At 33.4% G+C, this 22,758-nt stretch overlaps 2 protein-coding genes across 3 annotated transcripts; one reads left to right on the top strand and one right to left on the bottom strand.

The window, feature by feature from the left end:
• The first annotated feature begins 956 nt into the window (after nt 1-956).
• On the top strand, nt 957-22,698 carry oys (lysophospholipid acyltransferase 6). Of its 2 annotated transcripts, none has more exons than XM_017908535.1 (11): nt 957-1,287; nt 18,467-18,612; nt 19,198-19,275; nt 20,102-20,193; nt 20,627-20,738; nt 20,963-21,098; nt 21,222-21,369; nt 21,447-21,652; nt 21,931-22,128; nt 22,213-22,364; nt 22,447-22,698. In XM_017908535.1, exons 1-11 carry the CDS (start codon nt 1,204-1,206, stop codon nt 22,595-22,597), a joined length of 1,503 nt encoding a protein of 500 aa, XP_017764024.1. In that variant the 5' UTR covers nt 957-1,203; the 3' UTR covers nt 22,598-22,698. The 2 variants fall into 2 exon arrangements, with proteins under 2 accessions (XP_017764024.1, XP_017764025.1); XM_017908536.1 differs by lacking the exon at nt 957-1,287 and adding an exon at nt 17,007-17,027.
• On the bottom strand, nt 13,103-15,644 carry LOC108553568 (uncharacterized). The gene is made up of 4 exons (XM_017908537.1): nt 15,475-15,644; nt 14,279-14,638; nt 13,766-14,125; nt 13,103-13,612 (listed from the first exon to the last, which is right to left on the bottom strand). The coding sequence occupies exons 1-4, from the start codon at nt 15,574-15,576 to the stop codon at nt 13,223-13,225; spliced, it is 1,212 nt and encodes a 403-aa protein (XP_017764026.1). The 5' UTR covers nt 15,577-15,644; the 3' UTR covers nt 13,103-13,222.
• Nucleotides 22,699-22,758: the final 60 nt, after the last annotated feature.

Genomic DNA, 22,758 nt, shown 5'->3' with positions numbered 1-22,758 from the left:
TTTATCGCATATTATATATTTTAAATTGTATAATAATAATATGTAGGTAATAATACGTGTACAATAATAAATAGTATATAATGGTATAGTAATAATTGATTATTTTAATATGTAACGCAAATGTAGTTTTATTATATGTATATTTAAAATATATAAAAATACATAAGTTGGTTTAAAAACTTAATATATGTAGACTACATTTCATCAATATTCACTTAAAAATGATTCTACTTGATAATTATATTCCTATGGCTGATAAAAGCATCCAATGAAATCTTGGTGGTTTAATTTTGTTTACTAGTCATCTTTTAGTGATAGAATAATTTGTTTTTACGATTATAATATATGTCTTGTTTTTCTGTTTGATTTGTTTATATTTCTCATAATTATTTAAGTATCGATCTTACAAATCGATTATTTTCAATTTTTACACATTTTTTTAAAATCTTTTAGAAACTTTAATTTTTATTAAAACAAAATTATTCTATAATTTATTTATTTTGAACAAAATTTCAAATGTATTGAATTATAAATATATTTATAAGACGAATTTATAATATTTGGTTCAATATTCATTTTTATTGATATTATTTGATTACATATCATCAATGTTATTTTTTCGTGGATTTAATAAATTTATGAATGATATATAATAAAAGAAATGACGATTGCGATAAATTGATTTATTTAAATAAAATTATTTAAAAAGATATTATAAATTTAATTAAATTTTATGGTTGCAATTATACTACGCACCATCAACAACTAATACGAAAAAACAGAATTATATAATTTGAAATTTCAATTTCGTCACGGCTGTTAAATATTTCAGTAATTACCATGCTTGAGTCACGCCAGATATTACGAGACCATTCGGACGTCTATGTGTGGAACAGAGAGTCGAGAATCAACAGTTCACTACATCACGTGCAATTGATCATGCCACTTGTGGATACGGCCCTGAATGCCGGCTGGTCTCTTAGCCGGCGCGGAACGTAGCGGCGCTGCATTTCAGGAACCGTCGTCGACGGCGTCATCACTGTCATAGTTCGATCGTTGCGTTCTAACGATCATTCCCTCGAGGGAGAGAAACCGAACGGAGTGGAACCGTGTCTTTTAAGGCGTACATTGGTATCGTCCGAAGTACGCCGACGTCACGGTAGTGTGTGCGCGTGTATTTGTTTGATTGCATGATCATTGACAATGACCATGACCGTGGAGGTTTACTACGACGGTTTTCGAACTTTTTCTTGGCTTGCTGATTTCATCGACTTGCCGATTGACCAGGTGAGAAATTTATCCTTTTGCTTTCCTCAAAAATATCCAATTCTCTTATTTCTTCTCTACCGTCCAAAAGGAGCGTGTATTGATCGAAGTTTAGATTACGTTGGATATCTGTCGGTTTTACTAAGTATTCTTCTTACGATTGAACTTGCTGTACTTAACGCTGGATTTCTCTTCGTCAAGGTTAAGGTTCGTCACGCCTTGAACTAACGTTATCGAGGTAGCAATATCATAAACCATCGTTGGTTATCTTTCGTATAAACATAGGTGTTCCAATGCATGTCCATAATATAGTAGGAAGAACGTGTAGAACAACAACTACCGATTCAATAATTCGAAGGGTTAACCATTTGTTAACGACTTCTTTGTATTGTAATTTATACGGTATACATGCATAAGATTGGTATAAACATCATTCAAATTGCTTTCGTAGAGTTTCTACACAGTATAGCTATAAATTGTATTGGATTAAAGAAACGATTTTGATTGGACATAGCCTTTTTTTCCTATACGTATTAGCTTTATCTGGCTTTCCTATGTGACTTATCAAACGTTAGACGTTAAACAAGAAAACCTTCATTTTCGAAATTTCTAGCACACTGTTTAACGCTGTAAAGTGTGTAAAGTATATAAATACATGGTGTGACAAGAAAATCAAAAATAGCATCGGACATAGTGTGTTTTGTGAAAATATGTCGACGTTTAATCTAACAATGCGAACATGCGATTTCAGTGTGATTCGTTTCCTTGATAAGATCAAGTTCGTGCACGGTCTGACGTTGTCCTAGCGTGCGATTATCGATAATACTTAGAGATTCCATGGCGCGATAAGGTTATCGATAAAAGGCAGGTGAAGTCACGTGCGGTCCTTCAAAGAAATTCGTGAAAGCAATAGGAGCCGATGTACCACGAAATATGTATATTCTGTAAATAGAATGACCGGTGAGTGTATTCGGAGACAATCTATGCTATATGAACTTTATCGGATGCAACAGTTGGAAAAGTTGAGTGCAACGTGGACTAATTTCACACGGATGGTTAATGTCTGTCGTATACGGGTTATATAAAAAAATTAACATTTTGCCGTGAATAAAAGTAACGAAGGCATAATGTTATTGAAATTTTTCAATTAAATTTTAATAAAATGAACTTTTTCATGTAAAAGCTGTTTATATAAATATTTGTATGATATTTATTAAATGCCAAGGTAAATATTATTTTCGATAATAATCACCCGCCATTTTGATAACTAATATCACACCGATATCTTATACAAGTAGCTATATTCGAATATTTTTTAAATACAATTTCATTATTTTTTAGCAATCAGATTTAATTATTTCTCTAATCATTTATAGGTGTTTCTCGAAATTGGCACACGCAGACAAATCGGGGACACGTATTTTAGAGGTGTCAGGCTATCCCTTTTTGCCCGTTGAACGGTAGTAATTGTATCCTGAAAATTGCCGTGCAGTAACGAGCAGCGGGTGCAATTTCGCAGCCGTTGAACGGTTCGAAAGGAGTCGTTTCAAACGTCGTTCCTCCGTGTTATTTTTAGTCGAATTTTTTTCCACTATTTTCATTCATAGGACGTTAGAAGCAGTTATGCTGTTGCGAATGAAGTTCGAACGATTAGCAATTATATCGTGATTACGATGGGTGGAATAATCGCTAATACCGACTGAGTTACACCTTACACATTACAGTTAATCTTATTTAGACGTGCATTACAAGGTAATAATACATTTTCATTTGTTGTTAGATCTTATTTTTTTGTTTTTTCTATTTCTTTTTTTTTTAACACTATTAATAATATTAAATTTTCTTTTACTCTGATAACACTAACAGTTAGCACCAGCTTATACGATGAACTTTGTTTCGGTAATTTATACACACAGTCATTACCATTTATAATATTCCCTGGCGTTACTTCGCAGGAAATACAATGTATACGTTTTGCTTCTTTATTAGTTTACTTCTTAACATTTGGGTGAGTTTAGATTACGCAAATCATTTTTACACTGAACTATCTCGTTGTGCGATTTGCATATGCATTAATATAAATATTTGACCTGTAGAGCGTATGAAGAAAAAGAAAAATTAAACACGATGTCGAGGTTTGTTTCCGTACGAGGTATCGTGACCTGTTGTCGAGGCTTAATTTTAGAGCTGCATGAGATACTTGAACGTCATCGATTGGAAGCAATGCAATTTGATGCAAGAGGACGTTCGAAGAAGGGGGTTCATTGTATACCGTACAAGAAACTTTATCGGTGAATTTGTTTAAATTACACTTCCGACTTACTCGGTCAGCGACGGACAATGTCAGTTTTTTTTATTTATAACATTAATTGCGAACCATTTCAATATTGATAATGGGATGAAGAATATCTTTAATGAACGTACAAATATTTTCAGGGTTTTTTATTACATACACCGATTGTTTTAGCATGCGAAGTTAGTAAACAGAAGAAGAAGAGGAAGAAAGTAATACGCAATTGTTTTTTTCCACGACTATCTAGTAACGGCGCAGTAATAATTACGTATGATTCATTCGACATCGTCTGAGCATAACACAGTGACCCCGTTTCTTAGCTGCTAATTCCATTGATTCGTTTTTAACGTACCGAAGAACAAGTTTTAACTTGAACGTTTACGTGCGATTGAGGTATGCTTACACCCTATATAACAATCGCCTTCCAATGAAGAATGCATCAGGAGCTAAAGTCGTAATGCCGTTCGAAGAATGTGTAACAAAACACGACCGTTCTCTATTTTTGAGAAGCGACGTGACTAGGGTTCCTGTTGCGTTTCGATGGACTACTAGCCCTCGACAAAAAGATCACGTGCCGTAGGTGTTCCGTTATTCTAAACAGAGGCACGAATTACCGATGCTCCGAAAAACATGTTTGTCCGGTTTCAGGACGGCACATAGTCTCGCTCTAGATTGCCCGAGATTCATGTTTATGGGCGAAAGGGACATAAAACTATGCACATCTTGCATGGTCTTGTTTTATTCATTTTTATTCGTTGCTAGAAACATTAAATGCTTTCTTGAACAGTCAGTTAAATGAGCCGTGTATCGTATTTAAATAAATTTGAATAGCGTTTAATTAGTCTAAATTCACAGTATGCTAACTGTGCGCATACGTGATTAACATATTGCTTTTGAAGGTTCGAGACAGTTTTAAGTTATCTTAATGAATTTAAATTTATCTAGAGACGTTTGGAGCATTAATGCCGGATTATAATCGTAGGTGACTTATAATGTATTTAAATATATTAGAGGTCAGTTTAATATCTTACAGAAACTTCATTAATTGTTCTATATTATGAATGTAAATTTTACTTTGTTTAATAAGGAATTTTGTTCATCGCTTTATATCATTTTTATCTTATCAAGGTTTTTGCTGTAAGTTAATTCTAATTTTGAACACTTATAGGTTATATAGAAACCTTGTATGAAATTATTTATTTTATCATTTCTTGATATTGTTTGCCTAGAAAATATACTGAACCGAAAAAGATGACTCGGATATCAGTGTAATTCCTGTATCTTCACTCGTGTTAGTTATAATACTGAACATCCTAGATAGATATACTTTTCGATGAGAACACGTCTCAAAATGATATGATTAATAATCGGTGACTCATTAATGCTCTACCATGATTTTCATTTCCTTTCTTAATACATAGCTATTTCGAAGATCGACGGTCATTTTTCATTATTATTTTTTTAATTATAACTTATTTCGCATTAACCCTGATGAAGGTTTTTACACTTTTCGTACTAGGTGTTTGTTGTTATCAAGATTGTAAAACGAAGCATGGTTAGTCAGGCGTTGTATGAGTTGTGTGTTAGTCATGTAATTCAGCAAGTGAAGAATTTATTCCGAATCCGAACGTCAGGTATTTCGATTGGTTATCATTCTTTTTTCTATGTCTTTATTTTCGTTGACGCAGTTAGCTCGGCTATTATATCATTGCAACGCAATGTGGAATGTTTAACTAGCAGCTAACGTCGCTCTAATACTTTATTCCGATATATTTATTCTCATTTTAGTTCCATAGAGTGCATTACTGTATATCAGGTCTTAAAATAACGCATATGCGTATTTCTTTCAACCTGAAGGCTCGAGTAATATTTACTTGACCATTCTTATTTATCCGTAAAGATATGAAATGTTGCTGCAATTAAGATTCACATTCTTCAGTAAAACAGGATTAAAGAAAGTGCTTCATTTCCTTTAGAGCATAACAAATAAGATTATTCAATGATTGTACGTGTAGTAAGTATTGTCGAAATCATATTATCTTGGTATTAATGACTATGCTTCGATTAATATGTGCTCATTGCGTGTGAATTGTCATAAAGTCAGCTTGATCATCTTTGAATGACAGAATAGTGATTATATTTTCACCGATATTAAGCAAATTGTTTTGGAATGATAGAGTTTGTAATTAACATAAAAAAGTAATGAATGAACGTCAAATTTAAATTAACGCGCGCTGTTATACACATTCCAAAGTTCAACAGTGATATGCACAAACGTTTATAACACGTCGAAAGTGCAACTTAAGCTATTATGATTTTGTTTGAACAAAAATTGACATTAATTCCTCTAATTCTAAGCATTGTGAAATATTACTTCCACATAAATGTTCATGCAATATACATCGCTATTAATACCTTTCATAAATATGCAGATTTGCTTTTTAAAATTGTTTATCATGTTTTTGTCCAGCATCTTGTATATGTTTTAGAAGTAGTGACTTCTTTTCTTCATCATTTTAAATTGTACACAGAGTAGATTATTACAATTTCAATTTTTATGTAACAAACGTACTTAAATTATTATGTTATCGGAAGTGGGATAATCGATAGTTGATGTGAGAATGATACATATACATGGGTCGAAAAATTATTCGATAGCGTTTGAGAATGCAGTTGCATTTGATTAATTTGGCTACGATTTGTAATGGAAACGAAACTAAGGTTTTAAAAAGATGCGCATGAAAAAATAGTATGCATCATGATTAGGCCGAGTATCATGTCCACAGTGGTTTGTTCATCTTGGACCCTCGCAGTAAAGTAAATCGTCACTGATATAGTAGGTAGATTAACTTGAAGGCTGCGTGTAAACACTATGGAAATTGTTAATCACCTTGCTTTCCTCTCATATGGGCGTGTCCATATAAATCCCTCCCTGGTCTGTAATATTTTGCAAATATTAATTCACTGCAATAGACTTGAAAATCGTAGAATCAGACTTGAACAGTAAATGGTCTTTTTTGGTGTTATTAATTTCGAAATAATGGAGAATGTATATGTATTCGCTATACTACACAGTATCATAGGCTATTAACGATGCATTAGAATTTATTATGCTCGTCTAATTAAAGTTTAAATCTTCTAAATCATGATGTTACCTTAATAACGAGGGTAATTATATTTTAATATCAAGAAGAGCTTGTTCACTTAACATCGAAAAGCCAAGACTACATGGTGCAGTCTAGTAGTTTCAATACCGCTTCAACAAACTTTCACTGCACCTTATAATTTCATACTTTCGTTTCTCTTCATTGCAAGTCGCTGACTTGGCAATTTCATGAAAAGCTATTATTTAATTTTCGGTTTCTTCGTATTCTTCATCATTTCACTTTTATCTATTAAAATGCATTGCATTAGGATGACGAATTAATAATATACTTGCAGATTATGTATATATCATATATACATGCATAGTGTTTTTCCTTGTTCACATGAATAAACAAGCATTCATCCAATAAAAAGTGAAATTCAGATAATTTTTCACATCGCAAGAAGGCAAACAAAAAACAACAGTATTCATATAAAGAGTGCTTCACTTTTATGCATTTATTCAACGAATGAATGATGAGCGTCCGGTATTAAGAACAGAATAAATATCGAGATTTACGTGGAATCGAAAAGATTTATCCATAGTCACAACTATGAGCCGTAAAATTAGGTTTACTAAAACTAGAGCATGTCAATGGAGATCTACATTATACTTGTTCACAATTGTTCGTTTCGCAATATAAAATGTATTCAATTCGCTTGAAAGGGAAGTAGAACAAAGGTTACATATAGAACAGTTAACAAAGTGTAATTCATATACTATATAGTTCGAAAGAGAAATTTTCTAATCGTGATTCCACAACTGAATTAATGTCCATACATCAGTGAAAGTGTTAACGTCGCTTTATGAAATTGATTATCCACATCTGAACGTCGACAGATGGCCTTGTATTCATCCTCTCTACGATGGCAATCAGGAGAGTCTTCTGTGTTGTGGCATAAACTACAAAGCTTTCTCAACCGTACATACGTTTTTTCCCTGGTAAATCTCTAATTGGATGGCACTTGGAAATCCAGACCTGGCCGATACCGTATCTTGTAGTTGAAATAAGAAATAACTTAACCGTTTGAGGTCTTCGTCTTCGCTTTTGCACAAGAACAGCAGGTACCGTTGCGTCATTCAAGTAACTGTTACAGGCTAGAGAATGCAATTTAAGATCCGTACGTCTCGTACGTAAGTGTATAAGTTTAAATACCGTTACATTAATTGCTTTCCCCTTTCGTCGCCGTTGCTTGTTTCGATTAACGCGAAATAGCCCGTGACAACGAGAAAAAATGAACGTGGTTCCCACGTGTAAGAAACCATTGGCAAGGAGATAGCCTTCTTGCGTATCAGTAGGCATATGGTTTTCTCAGACATGTCGTGTACTAGATTCGTATAGTTTCTTGGTTATTCCTGAGATCTTGAATCTCACGTGATCTTTTGTTCTACGACTCTTCAATTCAGTCATTCGTGAACAGGACACTCTAAAATCTAATTAGGTCTTGGAGGACCAATTAACTCATTCAGGAAGTTGATGGACTGTTTCTCTTCGAGTCTGGCATTCGGCATAGCTACGACAAACTTGAAAAAAGGAAATAACGTATAATTACAAATCTGAAATTGCATGATTGCAAAGGTGGGAAAAAATGATTATTTCTGGCATTCGGCATAGCTACGACAAACTTGAAAAAAGGAAATAACGTATAATTACAAATCTGAGATTGCATGATTGCAAAGGTGGGAAAAAATGATTATAAAATTAACTTAGCACGAGATGTATTTATCAAAGCAATCAAGTTTTGTCGATCGACGAATTATTCGTAGGAAATAAAAATATAGATTATTCTCTTCATGACTTGCAAAGAAAGATATTTTATAAAAGTTATGAATAAGCATTTTTTTTTTCTTGGTGCGCAAAATATTCGATTGACAAATCGATTGGCACGAGTCGTCAGTGGCGCCTCTGATGGAAGAATTAGTTACTATATTTAAATCAAAGAAACAGTCATACCAGTGAATCTATCGCTGTTTCTAACGCCACGATGTAAACGATTAAATTGATCATTCGGTGTTTCAAGTACGCAAAGTTTACTTTCACCACGGTATGATATATTAAATTATATGTACATTCGAAAAGTTTGCAATTTCATGCCGATAAAGATGATACAAACATGCGTTAACCTCTCTGATTCTATTTTTAAAATTCTTTTTTCTTCCACAGTTCTATTTCGGAATGTAGCTGTGTTTAAAACGATACGAGAAAACGAAGAGTGGATCGATCGAAATCACGAAGATCTTTTATCCGGATTCAGTGTTTTTTACATGCATCACGGAATTCCGCTATTTTTAACGAGCGTAGTATCGTATGAAAGGTCGTTGTCGTGTTAGCATGAAATGGTAACGTTTCAATGACCGTATTAATATGTGCTATCACAGCATGCTGTAGTATGCGTGCGCAGAGTTAGTGCACTATAATCGGTTAATCACGAAAGTAGTCTAACGAGGGTGAAGGAAAATCTGCACGCGATCGCAGAATCAATCACGTAAGTGATCTCACGGTTGGCGTTATCACATTTCATTGGCCACGTAGGAAAGTTATTCGTCACTGACGGCTTTGTTCAAAACGGATCTGCGTTTTAGTACGTATACGTATACCTCTGGAATGTAATGGCCACGTGGAAAAGTCTTTCTCGAAAGAGCTTGAGAAATGGTCGGGTATCACGAATCCAGGAGAAGGATAATCCTACGAGTGCTGGTTTAGCTTGATTTAAAAGGATAGCTCGAAGATTCATTGGAAATAATAGAGTTAGTAGGGAGTTCAGGGTAGTTAGGTCCAACTGTATAGATTCATGCTTCTCTTGATATAGCAGATAGCGTTGAGAAATTTAAATGGAATATTTAATTATTTCATTTTAAACATACATCTATTTTATATTTTCAAATTTATATATATTTAATTATTGAGGATTTAGAACTAAAAGAGGAGTATTTTAGTTCTAAGCTATAATTCCTTGGGAACAGGAATAGAATTACTCGAATAAAATTAAATGGATGGTCAAAGGAGATTTAATATTTTTAACAAAAACTGATTTTTTGAAAGTTTATGACGCTTTTAACGAAGACAAGATAAATAAAAAGCAAATCTAAGAAAAATCGAATATTTTGCACGATAGGAGAATAATCTGTGACTTAATAATTGTCAACGTGATGACAAAATACAGTTTTAACATAAAGTTTAGTACTTTGCTCGATGGTACGACGTTCTGCCTTTAGGTGATTGGTCGAATGACGAGATAAAATCATTTACTTTTGTGAGCTTATATATAATGATTAATTTCATGTCGTGCTTTACTTGTTTTTCGTTTTCCTTATAATATGCGAATTAATTCGCACGACTTCGTATTCGCGTATCTTTTGTGTCACCGTTCTCGTTTTTAATGGAATTTTAAATTCAACTTTCATACGATCCTATGTTGGATTTCTGTGAAATGAATATGAAAATTTAACACGTAACACTGCAGATTTTATAAATTCAAAGTATAATGAAAATTAGGTGTAGTACAGCTTCAGTTACAAATGAAAATTGAATAGATATAAATTTCTTATTCGTAATAGGTGTAGAGTGAAGTAAACTTTAGAATATTTTCTGTATTATTTCATATTTTTAAAAAAGCAAATCTCACATTAATAATTTACGAAATATATTAAAATAACGGGGTTAAAATTTTTTTTATTATTATATTTACCAAATCCATGCACATGTCTCCAACCTAATTAATATCGACCTTTATTGCGATAAAAATGTAAACACAATTCTTTATTTTTATCGTACCATTTTAATTATCTAACTAGTGATAATATTAGAGTTAGAGCTATTCGTAGTGTTCATGTTTGTATTAATATTATCCTACTTATGTACATATCGTAGCTTGTTGTTTTAGGTTTATCGTTTTTGCAAAATCTTACACTACATACCAGTGAAGTTGCTCTTATATATAGTAGATGAATAGTATAGTATTAGCATATATAGTATATGAATAATTCAATGGAGGGAAAAATGCAGCTATAACAGTTGCAATATATATACATGAAGTTTATGAGAGAAGTGTAATTGGTACACGTCAAATATATCAAAGATTTAAAGATTTCTAGAATGGAAATTACAGTTACAAAATCCAATTGTGAGAATCGAAGAACTGGCTCTTGGACGTCTCTGAATCGTCTATAAATTTCTTACAAGGATAAATGTCGTGAGTCTCAATCTCATTTGAGAAACCTTAAGAAATATTCTTGGATAGAATTGTGACAGAAAATAAAAAAATTAATGATACGTGTATAATGTTAAACGTAAAAATGAATGGTTACATCCAGAAAAATATTGTACAGTTGCGAAATTTAGCCAGCAACCTGTTAACAATGCAAGTATTGGATGGGATATACAAGGTATATAATACACCTTGAATTACTAGAATCGAACAAAACAATTTCTACAGAAATCTAGCGTGAACAATAGAATCGCTTAACAGTCAGCATTGAGAATAAAATGCTCAGATTTGCTGACAAAACAAAAGAAGAATCTCCTTCTATTAGATCAATGCACCTCTGTACTTGCTAAGATAGAAAAATTGAAGAAACTTGATTGAAGAAAATCCAGCATATAATCTAGATATTACATATATTATTATCTACTTAAGAAGTTATTTAACTGATAAAATAATTTCTTAGTAACGCTACAAAAGACCTTTTATAAAACACTGGCATAAAGAAATTAATATATGGATGGTTAAATGTGTGCCAGAAATTGAGGAAAAAGTTATGAAACACTATCTTTAATTGCGTTTTTATATAATAATTCATCTCCTTGGAAGGAGAAAGAAAATTCATCATGTGATGATCTGATTGTAAAAAAGAATGATTGAAGATCCTTGGTTAGAATTGGATAATTGAAAACTGCTATGTTATCGTTATCTTATAGTATTTTGTTATTGTATGTTTCACTAATGCACGTTTAGAAGTACTATTTCAAATAGCAGTTGAAAGCTGCCTTTACTGTGCACTGCCAGCTACATCTTAGCGTTTATGCTTCGATGATTATTGAACTATTAATCGAATCATAGTAGGCATCATTTCGTAACCTTAATGTAAAATTATCTGTACTCATTTCTTGCTAACAATGGAATCATAAATTCTGTATGCCCGATATATTTTTATAGACGTTCTAAAAGTCATACAAGTATCGTCGACCGTCGACGATGCTCGTATTCGATGAATTCAACTTGCAATTCTTACGTCTTGAGTGTAAAGCGAAATTTATCACAATTACAATGACTTGATGAAACACAGTCACGTGTGTATTAACGTTCTCAATTGGTCATTCTACATCGAACGATTATCAAACGAAGTTCAAATAGATAATGGTGCTTAGGGTGTTACGATACTGTTTGACGACTTATAGCGATCGTGTAGGTTAAATCTATTTGTTATAGTACTTTTTATAACATCGACTATTGGCAGGTTATATATAAATTATTGGCTTGGAAAATCTTTTTTTTTCACGTTGGTACATCAGAGACCCAGTTTATTCCGTTACAAGCTGCTGCCTCTTTAAACGTTTCATAACCAAGTGTTATAGTATTTTGCTATCAGACTGTCGCTTTTTACGATCGTTTTAAAATTGCTCGAATTAATTATTCCATAAATTTTGTTAGCTCGCTGCTTCGGTCCGTACTTTTATCGGTAACATTCAATGACCGATTAACCTTGACCAATTATGGTGTTTGTTTTTCAGTCATAAAATTAAGATAGATCGGCAGTACGTCGTATCATTTATTCATATTCAGAATTCGGTATTTCCATTTAAATATCTTGTTTCGAAACGAATTCTATCTGTTGATTGATTTTATATCCTTTTCTCCTATCTATCATTTATTTCTTTTCACAACTGGATGCATATTTCTAAAAATAGTAGTAATAGAATAAAAATCAACAATGTTCGTTATTATTTTTATCTCCTCTTTTTCTTATTAATTACTGTGTTCTTATTTTTGGAAATAAAAAGAGGGAAGTAAGTCAGACAATTAACCCAATATCCTTGTTCAAGGAAGAAGAAAAAAAGGAGATAATAAACAAAAAGTGGTGAAAATCATACCGATCCAAATAAATCATTAAAGACACTTTATTATATCTCGTAACATCCACTATTATACGTGTATTGGAGCAACTGTAACCTCATTGCTCGCGAGCCAGGCTATCAAGAGCTGTAGCTCTATTCCAAACGCTTATCATTTATACTCAGCATACTAAAAGTTCATTCGCACTGGACAAGTTCGTTTACCCTTAGTCGATAGTGGCCAGAAAAAATCGGTAGAAAAAAATTGGTCGATTTGATTTATTCCATTATATTTATTCAATAATAACAATATGTACAATCCGTAGTCTTACCAATTAGTGGAATACCGCTTAAAATACATGAATCGCAACAAAATAAATGCAAAATAAATAATCGTTAAATGCTAATAAATGCAGTCAGTATGAGCCATTGTCGAGATTTGGTGATCCAAGTGAGAAACGCGCTCCTAGTATTCTTGCTCCTGTTCTTCCACCACCTGTTCTTCCCCCTGCTCTTCTTCGACATTGTCAACGTCGCGCCTGAATCTGAATCCACCACCAATTCCAACGTTTGGCGAGTATCTGCCGCCTGGACCACGTTGGACATCGCTGTATCCCCTGATGAAGCCGTTCTTATAGTTCTTTTCAAGCGAAAGGCCAGCGCGAGGCATGACAGGTAGTCCTGGTTGCTTGGTTATTCCACCATAAGCATTTGCGTTCATTCCGTTCTTGTCGTAGAAACGATGTTGATAGTCCGCGCTCAAGGTTGGTCTACGGTCAGGTCCGCCCAAGGGTTTTTGTCCTTGCAGGACGATGGATCCCTGGGGATCGGCCTCCCTTCGGACACGGGGAGACACCTGGTGGAGAGAAAACTTCGCGATTAATGAGGAAAGGGACTACAATATGCTTGGTCAAACGTATTTGGGATTAATATGAAAAAGAATTTTCGAGATTTGGTGAACCAAATGAAAAACGAGTTCTTAGTATCCTTGCTCCTGTCTTTCCATTACCTCTTCTTCCTCCTGCTCTTCTTCGACGTTGTCAACGTCGCGTCTGAATCGGAATCCACCACCAATTCCAACGTTTGGCGAGTATCTGCCGCCTGGACCACGTTGGACATCGCTGTATCCCCTGATGAAGCCATTCCTATAGTTCTTTTCGAGCGAAAGGCCAGCGTGAGGCATGACAGGTAGTCCTGGTTGCTTGGTTATTCCACCATAAGCATTTGCGTTCATTCCGTTCTTGTCGTAGAAACGATGTTGATAGTCCGCGCTCAAGGTTGGTCTACGGTCAGGTCCGCCCAGGGGTTTTTGTCCTTGGATGACAATGGATCCCTGGGGATCGGCCTCTCTTCGGACACGGGGAGACTCCTGGTGGAGAGAAAACTTCGCGATTAATGAGGAAAGGGACTACAATATGCTTGGTGAAACGTATTTGGGATTAATGTGAAAAAGAATTTTCGAGATTTGGTGAACCAAATGAAAAACGAGTGCTTAGTATCCTTGCTCGTGTCCTTCCATTACCTCTTCTTCCTCCTGCTCTTCTTCGACGTTGTCAACGTCTCGTCTGAATCGGAATCCACCATCAATTCCAACGTTTGGCGAGTATCTGCCGCCTGAACCACGTTGGACATCGCTGTATCCCCTGATGAAGCCGTTCTTATAGTTCTTTTCGAGCGAAAGGCCAGCGCGAGACGTGGCATGTTGTCCTGGTTGCTTGATTATTCCACCATAAGCATTTGCGTTCACTCCGTTCTTGTCGTAGAAACGATGTTCATAGTCCGCGCTCAAGGTTGGTCTACGGTCAGGTCCGCTCAAGGGTTTTTTTCCGTGGAGGACGATGGACCCCTGGGGATCGGCCTCTCTTCGGACACGGGGAGACTCCTGGTGGAGAGATAACTTCGTGATTAATAAGGAAAGGAATTTGAACTTGCTTGATGGAACGTATTTAGGATTAATGGGAAAAGGGATTTGAGATGGGGGAGTAGCGAGAAGTTGTTGAGGATTGTTAGGAGGAGATGATACAGGGTGATAGCTGTGAGAATATTTTAGGACTTTAGTTAATGGTAATTGAGGTAAGAAATGGTTTTTGATACGAATCTTAGAATTGTTGTTAATTCTTGATGCTGGTGCCAGACTTTTGATATGAATTTTAAAATTTTCTTGGTACATGGTATAAAAAATAGCATTTGATGTGAACTTCAGGACTTTGTTTATTTAATACTAGATAGTTTGATGATACCAGTTTATTAAAATCATGACACTGATATTCTATGATCTCTGTATCATTCCTTTTTTCTTTATGTAATATATTTCTTTGGTCACGGCATTACGAGTATATGCGAGTGTTTCAAGATTCAAAAGTATTGATCTCTGAATATAACATATTTCTTTTAGCTAACAGACTAAACATATATTTTTCTCTTTTACAGAAGATTAAATAAGTACATACGAAATCTACAATTAAATGATGACTTAAAAACTTTTTAAATTACTGTCAGAGGTATATCTGCATCTTCTATCAGACAAAATTTAATCTTCAAATTATAATACAATTACAAATTTCTCTATGGTTTAGTATACCACGTTTTAATATAAGACAAACGAGAAAGTAATGGACAGGTATTATCCTCAGACTGGTATCATTCAGGTATTGCATTTAATATTTCCATATATAATAACAATTTCAAAATTGATCCAATAGAATAAAGTATACTTACATATGATTCTTCCACATATACTTGTTCCCCGGTTTCCGTTTGGGCAGCTGCGAGTGCAACAGCGCAGAAGAGAGCAAGAGCAAATACAGCGTTGGATTTCATCTTGAAGGAGTTGCTTGGTTCGTTTTGAACACTTAGGCACAAGATCGCTATGCTCTTGTCTGAGGAGCTGATCGAATTATGATACATCCGGCGACAGCTTGCTCTTATATACGAATTTTAGCTTGAAGCTTTTTCCCTGTTTCCTTTGTAGTACTACTAGCCGGGGGATCACCGTGGGTTTCTTATCCGGTTTTAATCAACTCGCTCTGTGTTGGGGAAGTCCGCTGTGTGGGTCATCGGGGGTCACCAATGCGAATACAGTTAAATTGTCTGTCACCGCTTATCACACACGTTCGATTAGAATATATGAAATGCGTACTGACATTCCATTGATTATATATTCTTACAATTAGTCATTTCCAATTTCATTTTGTCAGCTGTGATGTTGTTAAGATGCATAGGGAATGAAAGAATTTGTTAAGCTAGTAAAAGAATGTTGGAATGTTGTAAACAAAACAAAACACAGAGATATACAATAAGAGTACAATATATAATAATATTTAAGAACATTAATATTCAAATTTTTCTGGATCCAATTATTATTATTTCTTTTTTGTGTCGATTATAGTACTGATGTTATTGATAAGTATTTCAGAGAGTACACTTTTTTTAAAAGAGATTTTATATTTTTTCTTACTTGAATTTCGAAAATTTTGAATAAACAGAAATACAATTTCGAATTCTCGAAACTTCAAGCTTTCTTGGATTTCGAAGGATTTCAAAGGGTTTTGAGGTTCCCATTTTTCGAAAAACCCATTCTTAATGAATATATTAATATAAATATATTATAATATAATAATAATTAATATATTATTATTCATATTATATTATAACGTATATAATATATTGTATTAATATATCGGTTACTTAATTGTATCATATTGCATCACAGTTACCATAATGAAGTTACGTTGGAATCTATTATAACATAACATAGCCCTGAAAAATAGAACTCTCTGTCAGCGCAATTTGTAATCTTCTCCTTTTAGTTATTTTTTTTTTTAAATCATGCTTTATTCTATGAATACAATGTATTATGAACACCTTATAACAATAGCGATGATACAAAGTAACGTGTTCCCTTTCATACGTGGCCTTCGTACTTCGTATCGGTATAATAGTGTTCTGTTGTTCTTTGTGAACCGGGGAAGCCCGTAGAGATCAAAGTAGTGACTCAGAATTTCTATGTTTCTCGATCACCGTTTTTGGAGTTTTAATTTACTTACGCGAGATGTTGATCACGCGACAAAATTGTCCATGAGACAATGATAACAGTTTAATCTCGCGTGTACAACATAAAAGGGTATTCATCATTATCACTAGATTGGTTCAGTTATTCCCCGCGAGATCTGACTGAGGAAACAAAACAAATATACATTCTTCGTTTGTCAGTTTCCATTAGTTACAAAACCACAGTCAAAGTTGTTGGACGGACATTATAATTTGTGATTGTAGGTATACGTTAATTTATTCTTACAAATTTTTGATGTTTCCGGAATTTTATTGGTGCTATAATTTGACATGCTTTCTGAAAATAGAATAATAAATTTTAAAGGCGACAGAATTATCTCAATTTTTGTTAATTGAATTGTTGTCAAATTAAGTGGATATTGAAACTGAATTTAGCGGTTTTCAAGCAGTAGAAAACTTTTAGGTATCTGTGAAAATTTTTAAAGATTTTATTTATGAGAATTTGTAGGTATCTGAGAATTTTTAGTGATTTTGACACTATTATTATTTTTGTAAATCAATCAAAATTATATCTATTTCTTTTCTTCTTTCTTATATCACCGAAACAAGTATTATACCTTTTGGCAAGTATTTACATTTTAGAAACGAAAAGGATTGAAAATCACCTGCCGAATTTAATTATACTTTCTTGTCCCTTATTTTGTTTCTAGTGCTTGATAGAACGTATAGAATATTTTTTGGAATGTTTGAAATAGGAGAAATTTCTGATAACAAATATAAATTACTGCGTTTTCATTTTCAAATAGTCAATCATAGAATATTAGTGTGGATAAGATTATAAATTGTTTGTAGTAAAGCAACAATGCAAATAGGTGTTATTTGACATGTGTACACAAATACCTATATATATCTTTCCTTAAGTATCATTTGACGTTTCAGGGACTTTCTTAACATAACAAAAAAATGTTACGGGAAGAAGTGATACTTTTTACTCGTAATATGATTATACATTTATCTTGAAGTTTGTGTGTCATGTTTTTGTAAAACTTACTGTAATCATTATAATTCGTATTTGAAGAAGAAATAGTCTTTATGTGACCTGCACTGGTTGCTTATTAAAGTAATCAGTACAGCAAAGTGTATTTACATGTCAGTATAATTATCTACCACTGCTATACGTTTGATGGACGTTGTATCTGATAAAGTTGAACAGCTTTCTCATGAACACGCTGTTTGGTAATAAAAAATTAAAGAATACTTTTACACATGGCATAATATTATCATTCGTTTGCGATTATAATCGATCTGCAATGGCGAACTGGGCAACATCCACTTCGACATTTTGTAAATCAATTGATCTGATTGTTTAATCAGTCTGAGACAATCTGATGTACTCTAACATCTGTTAAGATTAGGATTGATAATCTGGAAATGAAGAAAATCTTATTTAAATATGATATCTTTTGCACATGATTAATTAAAATATTATCGAATAACGTCAAATGTTCCCCTAGTATAAAAATTTGTTACAGTAATATTTAACAAATTTCTAATTACTATTTAAACATCTTAAAGTGAACATTAACGGAATAAATAGAATTAATTTGAAAATTATATTATTTTTTTAATATTATTATATTTTTATGCAGTGTTACATTCACCAATAACATAACACGTATATTTTCTCCTTTGTGTGCAGGTGAATTTTCTACTAACACAGTTCACAGCACTGATATTGGCTGGATTTTTAAGAACTTTTCTTAGTCCTGCTACCGTAACACCAGCAACCAGACATGTATTTGGTCTCGTCATCGGCCTCATGCTTGGATATTTCTGCTTTGGCAGGTAAACAAACCTACGTGAATAAAGATAAATCAATTAGTTCAGGAAAAGCTTGTAGCTTTGATAAGCATGGAAGTGTTGTGCAGAAAGTTCGTTCTACGCTCATGCTATGTACGAGGTGTTCACGATTAATTAATGCAAAATGCATTAAATGCAATCTTGAGTTAGCTCTAATAGAAATGTAAAATGAAGCAACGTGAAAATGTACCATATATTTTCTGCAGTCAAGTAGTGCTTTTTATATAATATAGCTTAATCCTTATCGCAAAATACGATTACGTAGCTTATAGTACGTTCGAGATAAATACTTGATATCATACAGTACTCGCCAATTATTACAAAGATTAAATGAGGCCGCTCGACTCTAGCATGTAAACAAATAATTTTCATTTTACATTGAAAAACGTTTAAAAAAAAAAATTTATAACGTTACGTATTGCATTAATTAAGATTGAACATTCTGTACAATAGAAGTAATTGCATATCATAGCACAGGAGAAAAGAAAGTGTTTGCAGGATTTCATGTACCCTCCCTACGCTAATTTAACCAATTTGCTTCATTAAAAACGGAAACTCGTATCTTTTCAGGCAGGCGATACACCTTGCAGGCCTTCCCGCCTTATGTTACATAGCAATGCGTACACAAAATCCTCGTAATATACAGAGGCAAGTTACTTATAACGATACCTTCATTACAATTAAACATATTGCAGATATGTTAATTTGTTATATTGGTTACTCTATACATCATGGTAACTTTCCATACATGAATGCAGAAAGTATTCCCAGATTAGTTGGAAGAGTTCCACTAACTCCAAAAATATGTAAATTATGTTGAGATATGTAATTCAGTAGAGTTTAATATTTACAAAATTGCCATATTCATCTTGTGAGCATGGAAGAATATTGAATAGAACAAGCATTCTATAAATAAAGATTTGCAAATATCCGCTTAGCGTGCTCTAAACTTTATCAGAGTGTAAAATATCTTGTTTCTTACGTTATCAGTTTAATAAATTTAAACACGTGTAATTTTGTTCCGAAGATAATATAACAATAGAGTTATTTTACCTTTGTTTGAATAAATTACAAACATATTTTTCAATACATAACCTACAAAAATGCAAAAATATTATTGTCATTTAATGTTTTTAGTAATATTAAGGATAATTATATTCAATCTATTCATAAAAGAAATTTGCATATTTACTTCATCGTGTACATTGTTTTTTATGACTTTCGTTCAATCCGAGTTGTATTTACTTAGTAATCGTAGTAAATGAACTTTATGCAGAATTCAAATGATTTTTTTTCCTTTTCATCTTCACCCCTCCCAGTGATAAACTAAAGAAACACTCATGTGTTAATTTAACCTACGAATTACAAATGAACATGAAATGTTAAAGGCCGAAGCCTTTTCACGTTTATCCTCGTTCTAACGGTCAATGATCGTTCCTTGAACTTAACAACTCATCTTTGTAATACGTTTCAGGGTTGTACTGACGACGGCGCTGCTCTACTTATCTTGCGTGCATTACCATCGACAGATGTACAATTACGGCTCGTACACACTCGATATTACTGGTAAGTAGACTCGTATCATCTTTAAGATGATTATGACGCGTCAAACCAAGATTGTTTACCACGTGATCTATCGAATATTCGATCCGGTGCAATTAGCGATCGTTTTAGAGATCTAAATAATGGAAAAACTTCACTCAATTTGGGTACTTCATAATTATTTTATGATACAAGCTGATTACTAAATCGAAATGTAAATTATAAAATCTTTTATTACCGGAACGTTTCGTCGATCAGGGTCGATTTAAAGATACTGTTATTTATACTTCTTAAGATTTATTTTCTTTTTTGTAGGTTATTATAATGTCAGAGCTTTAACAGTCGTTAAATTTTAACAGTCATAAATATGTAACACGGATATAGTACATGGACGGATATGGTTTATAATAAATATGTTCTTCTAAATAAAGATCTCGTTACATCTCGTGCATTGCAGGACCACTTATGGTGATAACGCAGAAAGTAACCAGCCTCGCGTACAGCGTACATGATGGGTTAATGCGACGTGAAGAGGAACTTACGCCAACGCAACGTCATCAAGCCGTGAAGTGAGTTGACGTCTTCCTTAACCGGCCGTTTATTCTACAACATTAATTATATAATGCACAACATGCCATGCCCAGAAAAATACATCATGTGCATGCATCATATGTAACTTTCATTTCTATTCAAGAATAATGGTAGTCATGTTATGGGTGAATCTACATTTATCATTTTATTTGCTCGCTATCTGCGGTCAAATCCAGTTTGTTATATGCATGACTTATTTTAGAAAGATGCCAACAACGTTAGAGTACTTCAGCTACGTCTTCCATTTTCAAGCATTGATGGTTGGACCGGTGATATTTTATCGTGATTACATCGATTTTATTCATGGACGTAATTTAGCTGGAACGAAAGCTTTGACGGTTAGAATATTGTTCAATCATTGTTCTTATCTGTCCACTCTCAATAACAGCAACGAAGAGCAAAAAGAAAAAGACAGTGAATCAATGAATAGAGTAAAAATTTGATTTTTTTTTTCTTTTAAGGGCTATGATAAAAATTCCGATCGTTATAATGAAATAATTCTGGAACCATCCCCGATACCGGTCGTAATAAAGAAGGTCGTAGTGAGCATGTTGTGCGCGATTATGTTCGTGATTTTCTTTCCAACGTATCGAATTGAAAAGCTAAAAGGTTCGAATCACGTGTCTCTTTAATATTCATCATCACCTCACGTTGCGCCTACTGATTAAACTTTATTTTATTTACAGACGATGACTTCTTACAAAATACGTCGGTGTTTTACAAGATGTGGTACTTGATGGTGACCACTATGCTAATTCGTTTTAAATACTATCATGCGTGGATCTTCTCCGATGCGATCTGCAATAATTCTGGGATTGGTTTTAATGGATATGACGAGAATGGTGAAGCTAAATGGGATTTAGCCTCTAATGTTGATGTCTATGGTTTCGAGGTAAATTTTTCATAACGAACAGTTTAGAAGTAGAATCTATTTTAAAATAGATTATACATCAAATTTAGCCGAATTATTTTCGAAAGCTTTCAGTATAGATATATTTACATGACATCATTATCTTGGCAGTGACGACATCGCTTAAACTTAATTCATTGAGCTCATCACAGAAGTTATGATATATTTACTCATCAATCTATACGTTTATTTATTTAACTTTAAATAGTCGTTTTATTATTTATGGTACTTTGTGCTCTAAATATAATTTTATCTTTCAGATGTCTCTTAATTTAAAAGAGAGTATCGAACATTGGAATAAAGGAACTAATAGATGGCTTAGGTCGATCGTATATGAAAGGGTAGATCACAATAAACTTGTATTCACATATGCCCTTTCTGCCTTGTGGCATGGATTTTATCCCGGTTATTATTTAACATTCGCCAACGGAGCCTTTTTCACTTTAGTGGCACGAGCCGTAAGAAACATTTGTAATAGTACTGAATGTAATATTTTGTTATTACTTGATTAGTAACAAGCCTTTGTTTATTTTTTACAATAGGCTCGTCGTAATATACGACCATACTTCCTTGTCTCCAAGAGAATGAAGTTCCTTTACGATGCGCTTACGTTTATTTCAACGCGAATTTTGATGGCCTACATAACATTCAGCTTTATACTCTTGGAATTTATGCCAAGTATCATGATGTACCTGTAAGTAATAATTGTACTACTTTTGCTTTATGTGTGTAATTGCAAGAAAATCATGATATACTAATATATTTTCCTCTTCTAGGTCTGTATACCTGTTTCTACATATAATCGGTTTAGCTATACTATTAATCGCACCACGTCTTCCGAAAGTCTCATCGCACAAGAAAATTACCGAGAAAGAATCGAATACTTCTCAGGAATTAATCAATGGAACTGCACGCAAATCTATGTGAACTCTACTTCGATGTGGCCAAAAAAGGGATGATCACACAAGAGATATATATTTTTTATGAATGTTTTAATATTCATATAAATATTATGTATATATTATATATACACGCACATATATACGTGCAATATTTATTGTTACGACGTATTACTAGTACAAATTCTA

Source organism: Eufriesea mexicana, unplaced genomic scaffold, assembly GCF_001483705.2.
Source record: "Eufriesea mexicana isolate 0111107269 unplaced genomic scaffold, ASM148370v2 scaffold11180, whole genome shotgun sequence".
NCBI classification, from domain to species: domain Eukaryota; kingdom Metazoa; phylum Arthropoda; class Insecta; order Hymenoptera; family Apidae; genus Eufriesea; species Eufriesea mexicana.
This window is presented reverse-complemented; position numbering and strand designations above follow the sequence as displayed.

Excerpts from the sequence above, each read along its gene's own strand:
- oys (XM_017908535.1), top strand. The coding sequence starts at position 1,204 with ATGACCATGACCGTGGAGGTTTACTACGACGGTTTTCGAACTTTTTCT. Across the intron at positions 21,653-21,930 it reads TTGATGTCTATGGTTTCGAG|ATGTCTCTTAATTTAAAAGA; the intron begins GTAAATTTTTCA and ends TTTATCTTTCAG. Across the intron at positions 22,129-22,212 it reads TCACTTTAGTGGCACGAGCC|GCTCGTCGTAATATACGACC; the intron begins GTAAGAAACATT and ends TTTTTACAATAG.
- LOC108553568 (XM_017908537.1), bottom strand. The coding sequence starts at position 15,576 with ATGAAATCCAACGCTGTATTTGCTCTTGCTCTCTTCTGCGCTGTTGCA. Across the intron at positions 14,126-14,278 it reads AAGAGCAGGAGGAAGAAGAG|GAGTCTCCCCGTGTCCGAAG; the intron begins GTAATGGAAGGA and ends TCTCTCCACCAG. Across the intron at positions 13,613-13,765 it reads AAGAGCAGGAGGAAGAAGAG|GTGTCTCCCCGTGTCCGAAG; the intron begins GTAATGGAAAGA and ends TCTCTCCACCAG.